The sequence below is a fragment of the Pomacea canaliculata genome, linkage group LG5 (genome assembly GCF_003073045.1).
Source record: "Pomacea canaliculata isolate SZHN2017 linkage group LG5, ASM307304v1, whole genome shotgun sequence".
Classification (NCBI taxonomy): Eukaryota; Metazoa; Mollusca; class Gastropoda; order Architaenioglossa; family Ampullariidae; genus Pomacea; species Pomacea canaliculata.
The window spans coordinates 32123509-32144888 of record NC_037594.1 but is presented as its reverse complement, the minus strand read 5'-3'; the positions used below and the strand labels follow the sequence as shown (position 1 = coordinate 32144888).

General features: G+C 44.3%; 4 protein-coding genes across 5 annotated transcripts; all 4 read right to left on the bottom strand.

Annotated features, from left to right (window-relative positions):
* Nucleotides 1-319: 319 nt before the first annotated feature.
* LOC112565316 lies at nt 320-4345 on the bottom strand. Its single transcript, XM_025240707.1, has 6 exons — nt 2882-4345; nt 2063-2249; nt 1631-1889; nt 1442-1523; nt 1062-1168; nt 320-773 (listed from the first exon to the last, which is right to left on the bottom strand). The coding sequence occupies exons 2-6, from the start codon at nt 2077-2079 to the stop codon at nt 741-743; spliced, it is 498 nt and encodes a 165-aa protein (XP_025096492.1). The 5' UTR covers nt 2080-2249; nt 2882-4345; the 3' UTR covers nt 320-740.
* Nucleotides 4346-6569: 2224 nt separating this feature from the next.
* LOC112564707 (hephaestin-like) lies at nt 6570-10815 on the bottom strand. Of its 2 annotated transcripts, none has more exons than XM_025239715.1 (7): nt 10615-10815; nt 10230-10440; nt 9712-9924; nt 8991-9201; nt 8572-8805; nt 8227-8429; nt 6570-7938 (listed from the first exon to the last, which is right to left on the bottom strand). In XM_025239715.1, exons 1-7 carry the CDS (start codon nt 10615-10617, stop codon nt 7442-7444), a joined length of 1572 nt encoding a protein of 523 aa, XP_025095500.1. In that variant the 5' UTR covers nt 10618-10815; the 3' UTR covers nt 6570-7441. The 2 variants fall into 2 exon arrangements, with proteins under 2 accessions (XP_025095500.1, XP_025095501.1); XM_025239716.1 differs by having other exon boundaries at nt 6570-7935.
* A 259-nt stretch (nt 10816-11074) lies between these two features.
* Nucleotides 11075-13685, bottom strand: LOC112564708 (hephaestin-like protein 1). Its single transcript, XM_025239717.1, has 7 exons — nt 13521-13685; nt 13187-13399; nt 12614-12783; nt 12281-12450; nt 12047-12153; nt 11537-11801; nt 11075-11339 (listed from the first exon to the last, which is right to left on the bottom strand). The coding sequence occupies exons 2-7, from the start codon at nt 13242-13244 to the stop codon at nt 11087-11089; spliced, it is 1023 nt and encodes a 340-aa protein (XP_025095502.1). The 5' UTR covers nt 13245-13399; nt 13521-13685; the 3' UTR covers nt 11075-11086.
* LOC112564836 (hephaestin-like protein) lies at nt 13482-14871 on the bottom strand. The gene is made up of 2 exons (XM_025239909.1): nt 14717-14871; nt 13482-13773 (listed from the first exon to the last, which is right to left on the bottom strand). Exons 1-2 carry the CDS (start codon nt 14869-14871, stop codon nt 13482-13484), a joined length of 447 nt encoding a protein of 148 aa, XP_025095694.1.
* Between the last annotated feature and the right edge of the window lie 6509 nt (nt 14872-21380).

The following is a 21380-nucleotide window of genomic DNA, read 5'->3' as shown; positions in this document are numbered from 1 at the left end:
TGAACAGACGCGAGAATAGACGAGATTCAAGTGGATCATACTCTTTACGATTCTAAGCAGTTTTATTTTGCCTTTACAATCCTTTAACATCGTCAGCGACCCATAAGGGTTATCATGATTACATCACTGTTATTACAGTGAATCAGTCACAGGTACTGAGACTGGGTGCGTTACATTGAAAGATACATACTGACACAGAAAGTGTTACATTGTTACAAACATTGTGGATACTGACAAAGATGACTACTACAATAAAAGACAGACTGACACAGAAGCTTTATACTAAACCACGACATGCTAGAAAGACAAAGGCCGACAATGAAAGTTGGTGGCTTTACTGAGGTCAACACAGTCATCTGCACCAAGCGATGCTGGAAGCAGTACATCCCCTGTACACCTTGAGCTCTGCTCCCTGTCTGATTGCTTTAGCGCTACAGTCACGCCCGGGAGCCGGGTCAGAGGTCACAGCTCTCAGTGTAAGGATCCACAAGTAAAGAGTTAGAGTTTCCAGAAGGTCAGCAGTTCCTTATGACGTAATGAGCCACGACCTTCTCATTAAGGGTGATTGATGAGGCCGGTGGAGTAGGAGTGATGAGTAGGAGTGATGAGTAGGCTGGTGGAGGGGGAGAAGAGTGTCACGTGTCACGCAGGAAACACTGCCCAATGTCAGCTGGACGTTGCTGTCACGTGGGAGGTCTGTCAGTGACTCTTGGGTCATGTCAGCTTGTCGTGCCGGCTTGTCACTCGCTCTTGGGACACTTCTCGAACAGAAACTGAAAGAAGAAAGGCGTGGACCGTTGTTACTAGTCACTTACAGACGTTACTGACAAGGCAAATACAATTTATTTTCAATTAAACGATTTTCTGGTCCCCGAAGAAAAATAATGTTTGTACAAAGCTTTTGTGAGACAAGTCCTGGAATATCGAAACGCTGCTTTGTCACCATGGTAATGGACAATCTATAACAATTAAAAAAGAGTATACAATACGTATAAAATTCTGTTGTTTATTGTAGATATGCACACTGCACTACTAGGAAAAGCCAGTGGTGGACAACTGACCGAGTCGAAGGTGCCAACGTAGTCTGGCAGAGTTGTGTGCCCCATGGGGTCAGCACCAGCTCCGATATAGAGTGGTTCGTTGGTGAGGGTTGGCAGACGGCCTCGCTCTGAACAGAGAAAACAGCTTTTATACGACTTTACATGGATCTGACATGGAATCAAGATAGTAATCACATCATACTGACAGAATCGACATGACACAGACACAGCAAAACCATAACCGTGACCGACAAACACACACACACACACACGATACATTCATGTACCCAGGTACACAAAGGTACTTGTGAAAACGTGGCAGAAAAATAGGACTGCACGAATTACAGCTCAGTAAGAGAGTAAAAGAACACACACACACACACGCACGCACACACACATACTTGCTATACGCTGGTTTCCAACTCCGAAGAAAATCCAGTCGTCCTCCTGTGTAATGGTAACCAGGGTTTCACTTCCAGAGTACTGAACATAAGGATAGATATTAGAGTTTAAAAAATAATTTTTACAAGGACATTCAGATAAAATAAAGGCCTTTACCAGTGCGTTTGGAGGTGAGGAAACGAACTCACTATGGAAAGCTCGAGGGCGATGACATTGCCGTAGTTGGGTGAAGACGACCCGAAGCCAGCGCCGAAGTGCGGCAGACTGTCCAGGGATCGCTTCTCTCTGTCCCAGCATCCAGCCAGCAGCTGCTCGGGTGTCAGGTCGGCTGCTCGCTCTCTGATGGTCAGCCTGAGTGCGCTACCCGTCACGGACACCAGAAAGCTGGCTTTATCCGGGTACAGGCTGTTCCCGATCACCGCACGGGTGCCTCCAACGTTACTGGGTCTGCATTAAAACCAGACAGACAGACAATCAGACAGCATTCATAAAGCAATAACAAAATCATAATAATAAGGCAAAAAATTTCCTTCCCCACAAAACATTTAGGACTGTGCCATGCCAAAGGTATTAATTCCGACTGTTATGATCTCCGCCCTTACAATACTTGAAGCTTGTACCTGATGACGAAGGACATGGAGTATCTGGGCAGCAGGTCATTGCAGGCAAAGAAGGGGATAGCGATGGAACCCCGGCCATTGAACACTGCTCGGCCATTCTGTACTTGCACCTCTCCCTTCGCGTCCTGCCAAACAGGTCCCGAGAAGTCATGGTCATACTGAAAGAAAAACTCCGGCTGGCACTTCACTGCACACACACAGAAACGCACACACACACGCACACACAACCACACACACAGACGCACACACACACACAAACACATAGCTTTAGTGGTTAAACTTAATTAGATTAGGGTCACAAGCTAAAAATGAAGTTATAAGCTCTGAGAATGTATTGGTCGCACTAAGAGTAATCATTAATAAATACTAGTAAAATGAGTAATACAGATGTTAAAGGAGGGAGCAATGTAGAATGGATGTACTCTTTGAATTTTCAATGCCATAGCAGATGTCGTGCATTCTGTATGTTTGTTAAGTACAGACAATTTTCATACATGATGAAACTTTTATCTGGTATCTTTATGAATGCACAAATATGTGTCGTAAACTTTGAAAGCTTGAAGACAGCGGAGGAATCAATGGTCACCAAAGTAAATAAAGATAAAAAACTTACGAAAAATAAAATTACATCTTCTAGGTATTGACAAAAATATTCAGTTTGGTTTTTAATACGATGCCCAGAACCTGCAGTATGAAATTTGCTTCGCGGTCTAGTCATGGCAGATGAGTGTACACGATGACACACTCAGACACTGGGTGTCAGTCCTGGCTAAGGTTATACAAGCTGACACAGACACAAGTGAAATACTGGGTACTTACAGCTCTCTCTGTAATTATACACGTCGACTGGATAGGTGTGCTTGGGTGCATCGTTGGCTTGGAGATCCGGAAGGAACCCAGTGCTTGAATCAGACCCTCTGAGAAGTAGTTTTCCTCCGACAAAGTCATCCAGGTCACTAACAACGGGCTCAACAGGTAGCGATTTTCTTCCGGATGCTTTTCAACCGGAGGATCAGGGTACTGTGGTCCTGATGGCACACCCGGACGGTCCTGGTACCCTGGCAAGCCTGGCGACTGATGACCGGAGACGTCGTCACCAAAGCTGTCATAAATATTTTTGATGGGGTCGAAAGGTTTGGTGTTGACACCCGGATGGTACCCGGCGAGTGAATCAGACCCTCCGAGATGTAGGCCGTTTCCTACATCATCAAACACGTCACTTGGAACGAGGTCAACGGAAGGGTGCTTTTCTTCAGGGTACTTTGGGACGGGATAGTCAGGGTACTGTGGTGACGAGACTCCGGACTGACGACCATCTCTTCTGCCGTACGCAGGAACATCCGGGGACTGGTATGGAACTTCAGGGTGCTTTTCTTCAGGGTACTTTGGGATGGGATAGTCAGGGTACTGTGGTGACGAGACTCCGGACTGACGACCATCTCTTCTGCCGTTGACTCCGTACGCAGGGACATCCGGGGACTGGTATGGAACTTCAGGAGGTGGACGTTTCTGAACTGGGTATTTAGGCGACTCATCGTAAGGAGGAATATCTATGGGATAACGAAGTCCTCCTTGTGAGTCGTCATACTCGTCTGAGAACACAGGGTTGCTAGGATACTGCAGTTCATCTCCATAGGCTGGTCGATGGCCCCATAATCGCGCCCTCCTCTGCCTGTTGCCCACGGGTTGTCAGTGCGTCCGCCCGGAGAAGTTTCCGGAAAATAGTCAGTCAGTGCCTGACCAGGCTGACGCTTGTCCGACCAGCTATCATCGAAGTCGGGCACCCCGATATTGTTGAAGATGTAGCTGAGATCTGGAAAGGGGAGGTAAGCCGCCTGAACGCATGTCGTTGCCGCTATCACCGTGAGGAGGGGGAGATAAGCCATCGTCAGCACTTCAGTGATGGAGCTTGTTCCGCGGATGAGATGTTTGCAGGAGAATGTAGTTTCTAAAATCAGGAGACTGGAGCCCTCTACGTGTGAGGCAAGAAAGGAACACTCAGTATTCAAGTTGACAACCTTGCGACTGAAGGTGTTGAGGTTGTCTCTGGTGTGGGTGAAGCAGAGACAAATATTACCTGACAACTCACCTGCTGCTGATGTAGTCTGGGTTATACTAGTTCAAACACAACATCACTCTCACCTGTCTGGTAGGTTCACAGTTTGTCCACCACCTCTCGATCTTACATACTTCTTTAAGTTTTCTCTGGTGATCGTTGCAGCATCCTTTTAAGTCAACCGTATCAGCTGATGATGTCACTGACTAGACGACTGTCGCGGTCGGTCAATCCTTCAGTAAAATAAAATGTTGCCGTTAACAGAAATCAAACGGCTATAAATCTATTTTTTCTCAGGAGCCTCGCACATTTCCGCATTGTTTTAAGACCTGGTAGGGCCCAGGTATAGACAGGTAGGGCCGGTGGGTGGGTCACGTGACGAGAATCGTGACGATGGGGAGCAGCAGCAGCAGGAGTAGTAGCTTGCCTGCCTTTGCTATGGCGACGTGACGTCAGGGGAAAGGTCACGAGACACGAGACGCCAGGAGTGGTTATTCACTTAACCTTTTGATTACCAATAAATAAAGGCATTATATACCCTGCGCATCTTTTCATTTTAAACTTATACAGCATGTTCACAGACATATTTTTTAGTCAAAGTATTTTTCATGCGGTTTCACTTTGAAACCTCTGGGAAGCCAGTTAGGAAACTAACTTCAGAAGGGTGGTTATTCGCCGAAACCACTAGAAAAAAGGCCTATTCTCACCCTGCAATATTCTTGTACAAAAACTTGCATACAAGGCAGCCAGCACCATCGTCCTATTCTCACCTAGCTAGGCCACTCAAATGTCTTGCGAGCTGACGTCATCTACACAGTGCATTATGGGAAGTCAACACAATGGCAGACGACATCGGCGACGAGATACTGTTGGAAGCAACTGCGGCTACGATAGTGATATTGCATAATGTAGCGGAGAGAGAGAGAGAGAGAAGAAGAAAGAAAAAAAGATGTGGTGAGGGAGTGGGTAACGCGAAAAAATCGCTTAGGAGCATATTCATGTCTTCTAAAGAAATATCTTCGGAAGATTAAAGAGAGTGTAGACGCTTTTCGCGAATGTCATCTTCCACTTTTAATGAACTGCGTGAGAATAGGCAGTTACGTCCAGTGACGTCAATGACATGAGCGGTCAGTGACGTTTGCAGGGAGAGTGCGACTACACATTTCCAGTGACCACAGGAGTGATGAGTATCCGGTGACTGTGACACGTGCAATGTATGCCACAGGTTAAGCAGAACAGTCATAGTCACGTGATCGATGGTCATGCCTCTTATCCCCGATAATGCTACCTAACCCATGCAATACTTTGTATCCCCAGACCATGCTGTGCCACCCATGTCATGTCGTGTGCACCATTAAAACCGCTCTGCTCGTTTCGCACGTGCAAACGTAGATACCATGCAGTCATCTGCTCATCAAATGATGTCCATCAAAAGGGTTCATAAAATGGCAGCACGGACTTCCGGGTGAACGCTTCACCAACAATAAATCAGGTTCCCGACGGGCAATAATTTCAGCTCATAAAATGCACTTGCCTGCGCACCCAGTGTCACGCCTGCAAACAGATTCACGCCCTGCATTTCTTCATGCTGACCGATCAGCAACAGCTTATGTCCCACAGACAATCAACTTAACTTTTATTATCACAACTAACAGTACAAAGCCCTGATGTGAGTCATCGCCATATTCTTGTCATGTGTACTAACGTCATCGCCGTCGTCAATAAAAGAATGGCAATAAGGATGGTAAGGGACCTCCTGTAGTCTGAGGAGCTCTGGCGGGGCAGGGTGGGGAGGAATGGAGTGTAAGGAGGGGAGGGGAGGGGACATCCTGTATGTTTACCATGAGAAGTAAAAGCTAACCTGTCTTGTCAAATGAAAAGTCACCTGGTATCTATAAAGCTGACCTTTGTTTGAGTCAAAAATCATCTTGGATGAGTAGCTGATCACGGTCGAGTGTTTCGACTCCGGGTGGCTGAACACAGCCTGCTTGGAATGTGGTGACTGCACTCCGGACGAGAAGTGTGTTTTTCTACCTCTTGTACCGTAGACTATTCTCGACTGCTTTGTGATAACTCGTATTTCTTCTATTCTATTCTGTTCCAGAATTGATGACTTTGAGTTCCTAAAAGTAGGTAATGGCGCGATACACTACTACTACAGTCTTGAATGTTCAGAATGGAATTTTGTTTGTCCGTCTCTCTCTCATTATATGTATATATGTGTGTAACATGCATACATGAATATGTGAGCATGTTTTTTTAACAGACGAATATATATATAGATACACGCAAGTACATTTTGATATGTATTTGTATGTATGTGGGAAGGCTCCATATATAAGTTTACAAATATAGAGCTTTATGCACTAGAATAAACAAATACGTGTATGTGTGTGTAGAGTACATTAAAGGAGTACAAGCGCTTCAGTCTCATATACAAAGTTGTTCACAAATAGATAAAAACATATTTATTGCACAATCAAAGGTCACTAGTTCATAATAACAAATGGTTGGATGTAAACTTTCTGTCATAGCTCACCTGCTCACAAAACAGTACAACAGTCCGTACCTGTACACTAGTACAACCACCTCAGCCTTCAGCTCATACATTCACACGGTGCACGTGTACTCACACAGTGGTACAAGTATACAGCAGACACATACACAGTAATACAACCATACAGCAAACACATTATACTCACACAGTAGTACAACTATACAGCAGACATACTATACTCACACAATAGTACAACCATACAGCAGACACATTTCGAATCGTAAAGTAGCTCCAATGTAGTACAGACATTTTTATACTTCATGTCAAACAGTTCTCACACCTTCAGTGACTGGGTTTCAAGATGCTGTTAGGATTTCTACAGACTTTCTCTTTAATCATCAATGTTTTCTAGAGACTATTGCCAGTCACACTTCAGTGCATTCGTTGTTTGAGCAGCCACACTTCAGTGCCTATCAAGCAAGCTAACTGAGCAAGAAAGATTCTCTGCATTGTTATTTATAAAATTCCAAAGTTCTCAAAAAGTTCCAAACCTTCCCAGCGTCCATTGCAAGAAATCTTGGAACCAATAATGGAATATGAAGTACCAAGAAATTACACAAAAGGGGCTGTCACAAATACAGGGAATTGTTTAATAGTAAAAAATATAAATATATAACAAAAAATTCTTAAAAATAGAAGATTTGCGATATCCTTTCTCTATCCCCATTAGATGAATTATAATCGTTAAGAAACGATTGGAAGTAACTTAAAACTTATCTTTGACTTATTTTCGATAGTATAACAATATGCTAATTTATCGAATTCTTTAATCTCTGGCCCACGACGGATTGGGGTGGATAGTGTACACGGCCTCCATTCCGGCCGCCACGTGACTAGAGAAATGACAATGGACGATCCAGGTGCCCGGATTATCGCACAGCATCTGCACGGCGGCAGAGGTCGACGGGAAGACTTCCATGACGTCACCTCTGTGCACGCGGTCTGTGCGGAAGGTGAAGGTCTGACCGTGGAAGTGAACCGGGTGGTAGTCGAGGGAAGACCCCAGGCCCAGCAGGTACCAGGCCACCACGTCCCCCTCCCACATCACCAGGCCGTCGACGTTGCCGAAGACTCTGCCGTTGATGGAGTTCATGCGGTTGCTTTCTTTGAAGTCGGCTTCGTTCAGGCGGTCCGGGCTCCTACCCGGGGCTCGGGTGCGAACGTTTTCATCCAGGTACCAACTTTCGTTTTCATCGAAGATGGTGTAGAGCATCCAGAAATCCCTGTCCACGTCACGCCTCTCCAGGGTTCTGCCCCTGTCTTCTGGACACAAGGATGAAGAGATTAATGAAAAAAGTCATGTGACTAGAAGTTTTACAAACAGCTCGAGTAATGTCTTGGAATATAGTTGCAGTTATCTGTTGCTTGTGTGTCGCTAGTTTTCGTGTGTCATGGAGTCATTCGCTTGCTGACACTTGTTTACTATCAATCGCTATATTTGAATAATTTATTGTGTTATTATAGTTATTTTTGTGATAAATATAGTGTCATAGCGGTAGTTATCTGTCCATAAATATTTGTTACTTTATTATTTTAGGCTTCGCCTCGCACCTGATCTGAACGTTGATGGTTTGCAAACCAGAAGGGGTCCCACCAGGCCGCTGTTGGTGTCCCGCACAAAGTTAACGGACGAGAAGTACATCCAGGCCACACAGCTGGGGTCTTTGGGGCCAGGCCCTGCCCTGCTAGGCACCTGCCAGGTGTAGGTGAACTTGGTGCCGGGGGCAACGCTATGATTAGCAATGTTCTCGTACCTGCAGCAAGAGGGTGTTTATGACAATCCTGTTTGATAGTTCACCGTTCTACCCACCTCACAACCCTCCCCCCCACCACTACACACACGCACCTCCGTGTGATGAACACCCAGTTCGACCCCCAGTTTGTTGTGCAACCCACCTGACTCCCTGTGGCTGGATGGAGTACGGTCTGCTGGCCTTGTTGAAGAAGACCACTTCAATGACATCATTGACCTCAGCTTTGATGATTGGCCCCAGGAGGCCGAGGTGCTTTTCACGCTCACCCCGCACCTTGCGGGTGGAGAAGGTTGCATCCGTGTACTCGACGTACAGCGCCTTCTTGTAGCTGCTGCCAATGAACAGGTCGTCGTCCTTCACATACAGGTATCCGGGCCTGCAACACACAAACCACCAGGTACACTACTTATGTCTTCCCCCTAACTTACCTGCCCCTCCCAGGATAATCCGTAAACATAATAATCATGTACTACAGTCTCAATAAACGGCACAATTTCAACTGCTGAAGATTACTGTATGTAGAGGGAGGAAACACAAAGAGGAGGTAAGTAATGGACTCACTGGCTATCGTCAGTAAAGTTTTCTCCCGTGACCGCGTCTCGTTTCAAGGGAGCGTACTCCCAGATGACTTCCTCTGCAGCAATGTAGTATCGGCGAGTGACTCCTCTTGTTGGCTTTTGTTGTGAGGATGTGCCGCAGTCTCGCACCTCATACCTGGCTGTCATACCTGTGTTGAAGTGGAACGTGGTTCTGCAGGAGATGGTCCAGTTGCCTGGCGACAGAGAAACAGCAAATGACGTCTCCTGGCATGACAGTTGTAATATTATGACAGTTGAATGACTCTTGTAATATTATCACAGTTGGAATGACAGTTGTAATATTATGAATCACAGTTGTAATATTACGACAGTTGGAATGACAGTTGTAATATTAGGACAGTTGGAATGAGAGTTGCAATATTACAACTTTTGAAACTTTAGCGATTCCTTGACCTAAAAAAAAAAAAAATGGACATGAAAGCTAACTCTTGTGATAGACTCAACATTGCACGATTTAAAGTATTAAAAAACAGGACATGAGTGAACAGTGAAAATGGTGTTTGTATAAAGTGTCGATACTCTCGTGTTAAGGATGATGGTATCGATTATTCTTTACAAAGAAATGCACGTAACAAAACAAAACAAACAAAAAGAAAGAAAGAAAGAAACAAACAAACCAAACAAAAACAAAACAAAACAAAACAAGAAAATCAACCGAATAGTAAAGTAGATAAATCGCTCACCTTGGCTGTCTGGCTTGGATGTCAGAGTCAGGGCCGATCCAGGAATAATGACCTCTGAACTGATGTGATTGCCGGTGAGATCGAGGCTCTGACCCTGAAAGTTGACCCCGTGCATATCAAACTCTCCTCCGACGCCAAAGATGTGCCATGCCACGTCATCATTGAGGCAGGTGTGCAACCCCTCCAGGTTTCCGAACATGCGTCCGTTGATCGCTTGTGAACAAACAATTCAGAGAGTGAGCGAGAGAGTGAGAGAGTGAGAGTCAGAGAGTGTCTTGGTCGAAACCTTGTTTGTATTCTGCAGCAGAAGCTAAACATCCATTTCAACAGACGCTGCGCATCATCAGGACACCACCATCCACTCATCTAAACTGTGAACTGGGCATCAGTCCACCACCATCATACATACTAAACCGACCACCACCATCATTAAACTGTGAACTGGTCATCATCAATCCACCACCATGCACGCACCTAATCAACCCTCCAATCAACGGACCACCCACTCATTAGCCTACCATGTCTCCGATTGGCTGTTTTGAAGCCGGCGTCCATGACATCCACGCTGCTGGGGTTAGAGGTGAAGGTGTTGATGTTTTCTTGCAGGTACCACGACAGACTCTCATCTACAGTGAAGAAGTTTAGGAACATGTGTTCATGCTGCTGGAACCACGTGTCTTCAGTCGAAGGTCTCCGAATAAAAGGTGGTGTCGAGAAAATCTTCCAGGGCTGAAATGAGGATGACATTCCATTCATTTGAATACGTGGAGATGACTGTGATCCACTTTGTCGAAACATTAGAATGACTAGCGTATTTAATGGACGAAGTGAACGAAGTAAAGGTGTCATGTGAGTGTGAACGACCCATGGATGCATGTAGGTGTTTAGTCTGGAGGGTCTTACCATGGTGACGTGGCGGGACAGCTGACCACGGGCGCACACCACGAGGGGCCCACGAGGCCGGTGTTGATGTCCCAGACAGGGTCCACGGCAGAGTGATAGGTGTGTGTCACGCACGGCAGGTCGTCAGGTGCCAGCAAGGGTACCCGGAACCTGTAAACTCCCACTTCACCGGGTAAAACTAACTGTCCCTCTGTTTCATTGGCTGAAAAAATATTTGAAGTATAATTAAGCCTCAGTTTCTTTCGGTCCTGGATACAACGAAAACTATAATTAGAACAATGAAGAAAGTTTCGAAGGATATTTAAAATGGACCAGTAACAATCGACGATGTTTTTAGAGCTATAGATTGAAAGTTTATGCCTGTAGACTGGAAGTTTATAGCTAGATGCCCAGTCGTCGGTCTGAAGGGAAAGACGCGAAAGACAGTATTTCAATCTGTAACTCACTGTCGGGATTTTTATAGAGGAAGCCTTCATTCTCCTTGGAGAAGAGCACGCCGTGAGGAAAGAAGGAGTAAGGTCCTGTCTGCCATGTTTTTCAAGCGTATCTCCACTGTCTCGCCGGCTTCCGCCATGATGACCGGTCCCAGCATGCCCAGGTGCTCCGTGCTGTCGTCACGTGACTTGAGCACCTTGAAGGTGCTGTCGGTATACTCCACGTAGCGGGCTTTGATGTACCTGCCGCCAATCCTCTGCGTACCTTGAGTGAAGTAAGGGGCCGCGAGACTGCAGACGGGAAGACACGTTAATGTGAACAAAGAATTATTGAGGGAAAATAACAGAATTCATTGTTTCATAACAAATACATATTAAAACGTTTAAGATAACATTTCTGCCAAATGTTGTAGCTACTAAAAGTGTTAAACTACCTTGAATGATCCCGAACAAGAACTATATAAAAATACAGAAGTGAGTTGGCCAACCTGCCGGGCCTTGTCAATGGTCCCCCGTTGAACAGGTCTTGTCCAGAGGGTGCGTAGTCCCAAGTGTATTTTTCTACGGCAATGTAGTACTTCCGTGTCCATGGAACCCTGATGGGATGATGAACATGTCTTTCATAGAAAGCGGATAGACCAGTCAGCTCAGGGTCTGACAGAGCCGGACTGTAGTGGTCAGCATGACGTCGCCTCCTCGACACACCTCGCCATGGAAACGCTTCCTTGACACGAAGGTAAGCTTGCTGTCCGGCTAGATCAGATCAATCAATCAATCAATCAATCAATCAGTTCTCTCGGCTTAGGGCCAATAAACTGAAAACACAACAGAGCAATAAATTGAGCATTTTACTTTCGTCGACACGAGAGTTCTTCATCGTCTGTTCTTCTTTTTGATGTTGATAAATCGGAAGCGAATTTGTGGTTTGACCTCATCTAAGTTCTGGATGGGTATAGTAATACTTAAAATAAATACTAGGGATGTTCGAGGACACTCACCGAGGAAGGTGTCCACATTTCTAGTGGCTATCAACCAGTTCCCGACGTAAGGGGGCGTTATTATGGCAGTCACAAAAGTTGCAGGAAAAAGGATGATAGAATCAACTCTGAAAAATAAGAGAAATTCATCATCATCATCAATCATCATCATCGTCGTCGTCGTCATGACGTATTAACTGCCAACATGTCAAGCCTCATTTTTCAAATCTCTTTCTCGTTGTGAGTTTGACCTACATGTGGTTGTTGACTTTAAGGACCTGCCCGCTGAACTGGACACTCGTGATGCCGCGGTTGACAGAGAAGAGGTAGAAGGCCACAGTCTCCCCCTGGCTGACCTCCAGCCCCTCCAGGTTACCGTACACGCGTCCGTTGATATGGGACATCTTGTTGGTCTTCACGAAATCCTGGGAAAGGCAAGAGACTTGTCATGAAGGAAGCTGACAACAACAATAATGACAGGACCCATGTTTTCTCACTTATTTTTAATACATTCAGACAAATGTGATGTTGGGGAGAGAGACTGTGGTGGTGGTGAGCAAAGTAACGGAGGACATGAGAGACACATACCGGATTCTTGCTTTGACTGAGCTGCGTGCAGGCTGCGGGGTCACCACAACGGTTGAGGTTGACCTGCGACAGCCAACTGTCATTCTCGTCCGTGGTGTCCAGGTACAAGACGAACTCCTTCGCCACGTCCCCGCGCTGTCCACGGCGAGGGCCGGTCGTCTGCAGCGTCCCTGGAAACAAAGGGAATAAACCTACAACTTGCTCCCAGGTAGAGTGGGTAGGTTTTACCAATCATTTTTTACAACCTGTCGGAAGTTTTTTTAAATAATATTCTTAGTTAGAGTTAGAGACTGTTGTATTAAATTTCCCTTTATTCAAGATTATTTTTAACAAGAAAAATGTTTTCAAAGTCCGATTTTTGTTCCAGATATTTTTTAACGAGAAAGGTGTTTTTAGCGTCATGTTACAGTTTTAGAAATTCATTTTTAAAAAAATGGTTGTCAGCGTAAAAGGCTGCCATATATTATTTTCGTTTACGCAAAAGAAACAACAACAAAACGATAATAATAATAGCACTACTACTACTCTGCATACTTGTAAAACATTAGCACTATCTATCAAGCACCAAATTACCTGTTTTACAGGTAAGAAGAAGCCCCACTAGGCCGCTGTCGACGTCCCTGGTGGGCATGACGTGGGAGTGGTAGACCCAGGGCAAGCAGGGGCCATCGTCGGGTGTGGGGGCAAAGGTGGGCGCACCCGCCACACGTAGGTGAATGTGGCTCCGGGACTGACTCCGTCGTCTGCTTTGTCGCGGCCCGTTGTTTGATCGACGTACAGGGCACCTGCAACGGCACATCCACGTGACTTCCAGCTTCCCCACAATCCCCACCTTTAATGTGGAATGAGCGAATTACAATTTTTCTAATTAGCGGGAAAATATATTATATATATATTCACAGCTCACCTCGGAATTTTTGTTGTACTGGATGCCGTGCGGGTGCACGCTGAAGTTGCGGTTGGCCTGGAAGGCCATGTTCTTGAAGACAACGTTGATGGTGTCGCCAGTCTCCGCGCGCAGAACAGGTCCTAAGAAACCAAGAGCAGCCTCTGGCCTGACCTGCACCCGGAACGTGGCATCAGTGTAGAGACGGTAGAACACTTTGCGATATACACTTCCGATACGATTTTGTCCTTGGAGTAGAAACAGGTTGGACGTCCTGAAAAAGTCATCAAGCTTCATTTCTGGCAGCACTACTTTTGAATTTCAAGATGGAGAGCATTCTACAGTTGATATCGGTAGACATTATTCTCTACTCAGAACACAGGTCTACAGCAAAGTAATTCATTGTCCTACCACAGATATACAATATAACAACGATACAATACAAATTGTGATATGAAAAATTTATGCATGTAATTCACAAGAAAGATATAAAAATGAAAAAGGACACATTCTACATTGACATGGCAAACATTTTTTACAAAGATATTGCGCTATTACAATTTAAATGAAAGTACAAAAGTTTTAGTACAGTACAGTCTAGTTAATAATATTAGAATAATACAGTCTACTGGAATATAACAGTACAGTTTCAACATGGAATAGAATTCTATTTGAGATACCAATCATAAAAAGGCAGTCTTGTATTATACGATCCATTTTTGTACGCTTCAATATGACAGGGGCAACCCTACTGTTTGCAGTGAACAAAGTTCTTTCTTAGAAAAGCAAAGATACCGAGAAGTTCTACCCCGAAAAACACACACACCAGTTCTTGCGCGCACACGTACACACACAATAGACTAATAGAGAAGGTTTCAATGGCGCGAATGTTCCCTTGCTATTCAGTGCTTTTCGACTTAGAACTGCTCTTCACAAAAGGACATTCCACTAAATGACATTTCTAGACAAAGCCTGATTGTGCTCCCAGATGCTGTTAGCATGTGAATCGTGTATGGGAGATCAGTTCTCAAAGCTAGCACCCGAGCCCCTGTATCCACCCCACCACGGTTGTCTGTTGTCTCTGACGTGGGAGACATTAGCACTTGTTTCCTGTCCAGCCCATGTACCCTGAATGCCTAACTTTCGGGTATTCAACTAGACCTGAAAGCACTGTCAGCAAATGGGACGAGAGACGATGTCAGCAAACTAGGACTTACTGCAGGTCGTCGTTGACAAGGTTCCCACCGGGTGCATAGTCCCAGTCCTCCTCCACTGCCGCCAGGTAATAGGTTCGTGTGGCTGCTTGCACATACTCGTGACCCTCACACACAATTTGCAGCAAAATAAACAAAAGTATCTTGCTTCCATACATTTTTCCTAATCACAATTGTTAATTGCCGGCTTCTACCACGGCCCACACCTTTTCTTCGTCACAGTCTATTCAGAATGGTGTAATCTTGCTGGGTTCATTCAACCGTGAAGCTTCTCTACTTTAGATATTCGCAATGCCGGCCTCGCATTCTATGAAAGTGAGTTTCTAGAAAGTATGGAGTTCCTATGATCTGAAGTCCCTAGCAAGCGGTGCCTTATACTCTGTCAGGTACAGCAGCGTGGTGCTCGTGGACTACCTGTGGCCAACACCTGGGATTGACAAGGTTCCAACACCTGGGGTTTATAGCCTGCACTCAGCGATGGCCTCTTAAATAGTGTTTAGAATCCGCTATGACGCTCCACGACCCATGACCTAGGATTTCCCATCATCCAATCACAGTTGGGAGCAAAATGTCCACAAGACATCCAGCAGACCTTCCCCTCCAGGAGGCGTGGTCTGAAGAAGTGTTGATACAATCTTTTCCAAAAGAAGACAGCTTGACACAAATCTTTGAAGTAACATCCTTGATTACCCAACTTTTCTTTTTACAGGACGTCAGCAGTGTTTGTTTGATGTAAGAAGCACCCTCGCTAGGATGCGAATGAAAGCAAGTAGGGGAGGGGGCGATGAAAAGAATGGCAACAGGATAATATTTGAAAAAAGGGAGGGAGGTGAAGACACCCAATGAGGTACTGGAGAGATAGCCAATGAGGTAAAACGGTCGAGGAGAGGACAAATAAAGACGGGGATTCCCCTGCGTTTTCTGTACGTCTTGGAATAACAACAATAATAACTTATGTCAATGACGAAAACCTAAAATAACCTAAACAAACAAATGTGGTAATGTCACCTTGAAGCCTCCACCTTCCCGACTTATCTCTATAGACACTAAGAGATAGAGACATGACATGACAGGAAATCTGTAATGCCAATGACTCATGGTCATTATATGGAGAAAATACAAACATATTTATTATACAAAACATGTTCAACAGCCATCTATAGGCAAAAGACGATTTTCGTATGATTTGAGCCTCATTGTATGGTCATCAGGCATATTCTGTGACCAAAAGGACATGACTAATTATATATATCACAAAGTCGACTAATTATATATATTTGTAGATAAAGATAAACGCGTGACATTAGGGACAGGACAAGGAAATCCATCTCCTGAGAGATCATCAGAAGATGAGAGACACGTAGTCTGTCCACGTCTTAATGTGGTCATTGCGATAACGGATGTGTAACGGTTGAATACTCATTCGTTCTCTCCTGCTCTTCCCATCCCTGCTCATAAGTTAGTAGGCCAATGCCGTGGCACGAGATGGTCTACTTTGTATCTGATCTCATTTACCTTTCCGATTAATATCATGTTCATCCGTAACCGCATACTATTTTGTGTTGATTACTCACCGACCTCAGGTCTGTTCCCATTATTGCCCATATCTTTATGTGACTTACAGAACATCGAAATACTGTATTGCTAATATTATTTCTTGCAGCTAGTAAGAATACTTTATCGCTTTCCAACTTCAGGGAATTTTTTTAATTTCTCTTTTGGGAAGGGCAAAAATGGCTGAAAGTTCTAGAAATGACTGGCTAAAGATTAGAGCCAATCTTTTCTCTAAATACCTCCCGACAATTGTCAAGATATAGAGACAATCTACATCAACAGCGATTTTACAAATAACTTTAATTAGTGACAATTTTTACACTTTCGAAGAGAATGTAGTTGTCATACATACAGACACTTTTGACACTCAGTGGCTTTGTAAAAAGAATTAATGTGCAATGCTAACTAGGTAGACTACCCGGATTCTCCTGATTTCTGTCGCCGACTTTTCCCGTTGTAATTAAATTGCCAACTGTCAGCCTATGATATATCTATCAATATAATCTGTATTTTATTTATGCCTGACTTCAGGGGATTGGAACAGTAAAACAATATTACTGCTTGATGTTTTCTTATTTCATGGCAAATGTTGGAAGCCGGACACGACCCACCCAAGCTGTCGAAGTTTGCTTTGCATATAAAACATATGTCTCAAGTTTTTGTGAGTGATATTCCTTCACCTGGAGCCGCCCTAACATGATAGAAAGAAAATAAACATCAAAAGCAATCACACTCCAGAGCAACCTACACCTACTAGCAAGTGGTCCACACGAATATTCGTGTAAAATGTTGAATGTTTTCGGAAAAAGGTGGATTCAACATCAAAGTCACACACACACACATTTATGTACTCATAATTAAACTCTGCTTTATTTATGATTTAAAATAATTCAGTTTTCCTAATTTTAAAAAATTCTCTTTCTAGTGGACGCAGCAGAACAGCAAAATTCAAGAATGTATTTAAATCGGATGGACCAAGAGACTGGTCTGCACTCAAAGACTTTAATGTCAACAAACAAAGTGAAAGTAGGAAAGTACAATCAGTCCAACAGCAGAAGCAACAATTTTTTTGTGGTCCCCAGCAAATAAGTCTACAAAGTAAAGTATTTAGCAAAGGGAAATGCGTGTAAAGGTAAGAAAAAGGACGACTAGATAGACATGGTCTGACCAAGTGAGTTTCGTTGTCTTGGTAACAACGGTTAAACCTCGTGTTGGCGGATTGTCCTGAACTTCTGTTGACTAGCGGGTGGTGGACAGAAAAAGGCAAACGGCGGGCAGGAAACGAACAAAAGACTGGCTTATCTCATGTTTTCACCGTCTTTTCTTTCTCCTGTCGCCCTGTAAAGAGTTTTGACAGCCACAGCTTCGCTCTTCTATGCAAAGTTCGTATGACGTCATGTGGGTCAGGTGGGAGAGTCGCTACTTTCCGGGTAGAATGGGGGTTGACACACCCACACACACACCGGTTCTATGGCAAACTAGACAAGGCTTTGTGCTTCACTTCACACGAAATATATTTAAGAGGGGAACGTGAGACACACGGACATACACTCAGACACCAACAGTGTATCCGCCAATCCACATGCAAGTCACGGCGGTTGGATATCATGATATCAGTCACGTGACCAATACATCTCGATCGGATTGCGACAGAAGTTAGCAGGAAGTTCTCAAGTAAACTAGTCAGCAATCACTTGTGATTCCCAACTCCATGTTCTGAGAAAACATCAGTCTGTCTCTGTGAAGTACTTGATGTCAGAGGCAAACCTTTGAAAGCACAAATGCCACGATGTGTTTTCTTTACTAGAAACAGAAATGAGGATGTTGCTCACCTTCCTCCTTGAAAAGGGCCTCAGCCTCATTAATAAAAAGTTCCAATTGTGTGTGTGTGGAATAGTACTCACTAGTCACGAATGTTTTATTCTGTCCTTAACAGGCGTTTTAATTTGGACCAGGAGGCTGCAATCATCTCCATGTCGGAGACTCATCTGACATGCGCAGAGAGAGAGAGAGACAAAGCGAGAGAAGCAGTCGAAAAAAAGACTGTCACAGAGGAAAAACAAGTTTTGTTTAACTAAAAATTACAAATCGTTACATCTTTCTCAAGACAAAATGGCTGCCCGTACATTAATACTTGGAAGGTTGGAGCGGAAGGCCGGAGATTCTATCGGATGTGCAAGTCTGCGCATGCGCGTGCGTGGTCATTGTATTGTGACAGTGTAGGTTCTCGTCAGGCTTCTGTTTTAAACCTTGTATTTCCCACCTTTTGCATTTTTGCCACCTACCCAAGAAGTTAACTCGATAACTATCTAGAGTTATTACTAGCATACCAACGCATAATAATTATATCTGAGTTTACTTTGATAGAAGTACACAAGCACTCGCGCATGCACATCCTTCTGCATGTATGTACACCTGCATTCATGCGCTAATATCCTTGTCTTAGGACACTATTATTATTCATCACGATGTTCAGTCACCTGTGTAATACTTCATAATATCCCGGAGTCAATCACCATCCTGCTCCAGAATATATCTTCGATCGACACTTGTCCTTCTCGAAGTGTATCCGTGTCGTGACATCTTGTCTCGTAGAATGGAGGTTGTTTCCCTTGCTAACATGCCTCTTGATTGGGTCTGGTGTTTGGAAACGCGAGGTTAGTTTAAGGATATACGTTGGTCTGTCTGTTTGTCGTCAAGGATGAACCCGCCAGTCGGACACCTGACCTCCCGCCGTGTTTGCAGTCAGAACAAATTAAAGCAGTTCAGCAACAAATAGACAGCCTCAAGTCAGGTTTAATTAGTGACATCACAGACAACTCAGGTCTGACTGCCTAATATAGGGTGTTGTAGGGGTGCAGGGGTGGGAGTGTGCGGCTTCTTGGATTGGTGGGTTCACCACCGTCCCGCGGGCGGACCCTGAAGTGGTCCACAAATGAAGAGTGAGACACAAAATAAAACTTTTATAAATATTGCAGAAAGAAAAGAAAACAAGAACAAAAACCTCCGGTGTTTTACACGTCACTGTTGTTTGTCTCTCACATCACTGATGTGTGCATTTACAACCAGTTTTCTCCACATTGGACTGGTTCTACCCCTTTTCCACCCCTTAGTGTCTATGCCCTGGTTGTCGAGGGCTTGTTGCCACGTTTGTCATAAAAGTTGGAGGAAGTCCTGTGACCTGACACTCAGGAGAGTCGGACGAGACAGACATCACGTATCTCGGGGCGCGGAGCCCCGCTCCTCTCCCTCCCTGCCTCCCCTTTCCCAAGTCTCTATGAAGAGATTCCAGTCAGATGGGTCAGCTGAGTCCCATCCCCCGGGTATTAAAGGAACAAGCGAGTAGACACGAATGTCATTGGAGCATGATGTATAGGATGAGTTATAACGGTATTCCGAGAAAATGAAAATATCGTGAGTGTTGTAGGACAATGTCATAAGACTACAGGAGTGTACATTGATAATTAAATACTATGAGTAAATAAACACTGATATGAGGATGATCTGAGAAGAAAGAAAAGATGCAATGAGAGCACACACACACTGTCCTCTCCTAATTCTACTCTCTCTCTCACAAGCACGCTGTTGGTGAGTGGGTCCGTGGACAGGTGCGTAAAGTTCCAGGTTTTAATGAGCTCATCCTCCATTTAATAAAGAAGTTCGACTAATTGGTTGACACTGTAGCCACGAAGTGAAGCTAATAGTTTACATGTAGCCAGGCGACATCACGAACAGCTGTGGAGGAGTGTCACGAGGACGGCAGCACTTTGCAGCAACAGGACAGGTGAATGCGGAAGGGCCAGACCCACACCTGTCATCTTTACCTCACCTGTCCGACAAAAATATTTGCTAGCACCAGGATGACAGACATCGTAATGTTTAGTAATGGCACATGATGTTTCTCTCCACACATGTATTAGCATAATTTTCTTTTTAAAAAGATGGCCGGGGACATTTTATATCTCCCCTTGCCGTCCCTCCCTCCCACTCGTGCCTGGCTGCACCAGCGGCCAATGGTTGCGTAAGGAGTTTTCGCAAGAAGCTGAAAGACTGATGCGGATCTGCTATTTGCACAACCGTTTGTCGGCTAACCCGGAGTTGAAAAGACGAGTTGTTAGAGATCACTTACTCCGCCCCTCGTGCCTTTGTAGGTTAATTGTATGCAGGTCTGACCTTTGCCCCTCATTCTGTTTGAGACTTGTATTGTCACAGTTTGTGTGCCCCCGGGGTTAGGAGAAGACGCATCTCATTGGCCAGATGGTGTCAAGTTGTTCCTGGTTGGCGGAGGTAATGGCGAGGGTGGGGTGAGGGTGGCCAGTAATCATAGAAGTTCAATAATTTATTCACAGTCCTCAGGGGCATTTAGAATACATTTCTACACAATGTAATACATAATAAAGAAATGTACAGGTTATCTGGAGAACTAGGTATAAAAATATATATAGTATGTTAGTAAATGAGTAGTTAAGTGTTCATTTCGTTGACAATGTTTGTAGGAATGTTTCTATAAGAGCTATGAAGAAGATGGCGAAGAAGACCGTTGTTTCTCAGCAGCTCGCGCGGCCATTCATCCCGAATATCATTCAGACTACTTTTTTATTTAAACGTTCACACTTTGATACTTGTTTTGTACAAGTAGGCTGTTATTTGCTATTCTACCTTACACAAGATATTAATTGTCTGTATGATAAAAAATCAACCTTTTTGCAAGCGAAAAGCTTCTTTTACATTTTATAATTATAAAAGATTCTACTATTGTTTCATTAGATTGAAGATTCTTTATTCGTTCATCCTCGCAGAGGTACAAATATTCAAAAAATTTCACATTACATACAAGGTAAAGCCTATCTAGCAACCTTTTATCGATAATATTGTAATAACCCTGCTGTGAAGAACAAATGGCTATAAAGTCCATCGTACTGGATTTCAAGCTTTGCTACAGAGTTAGTGAGTAGCCTGCCACTGCACCTTGAACTAGTCTCACGAGTGCAACACAATAAAGGCAATAAGAAAAATAAGCAAACATGATTTATTTCCCTCCAGCGCTAGAGGTGATGATCCCTCCCGTTGAGTGATCATCGAGTGGCCCAGACGTCTGTCCGTTCTTTCCTCT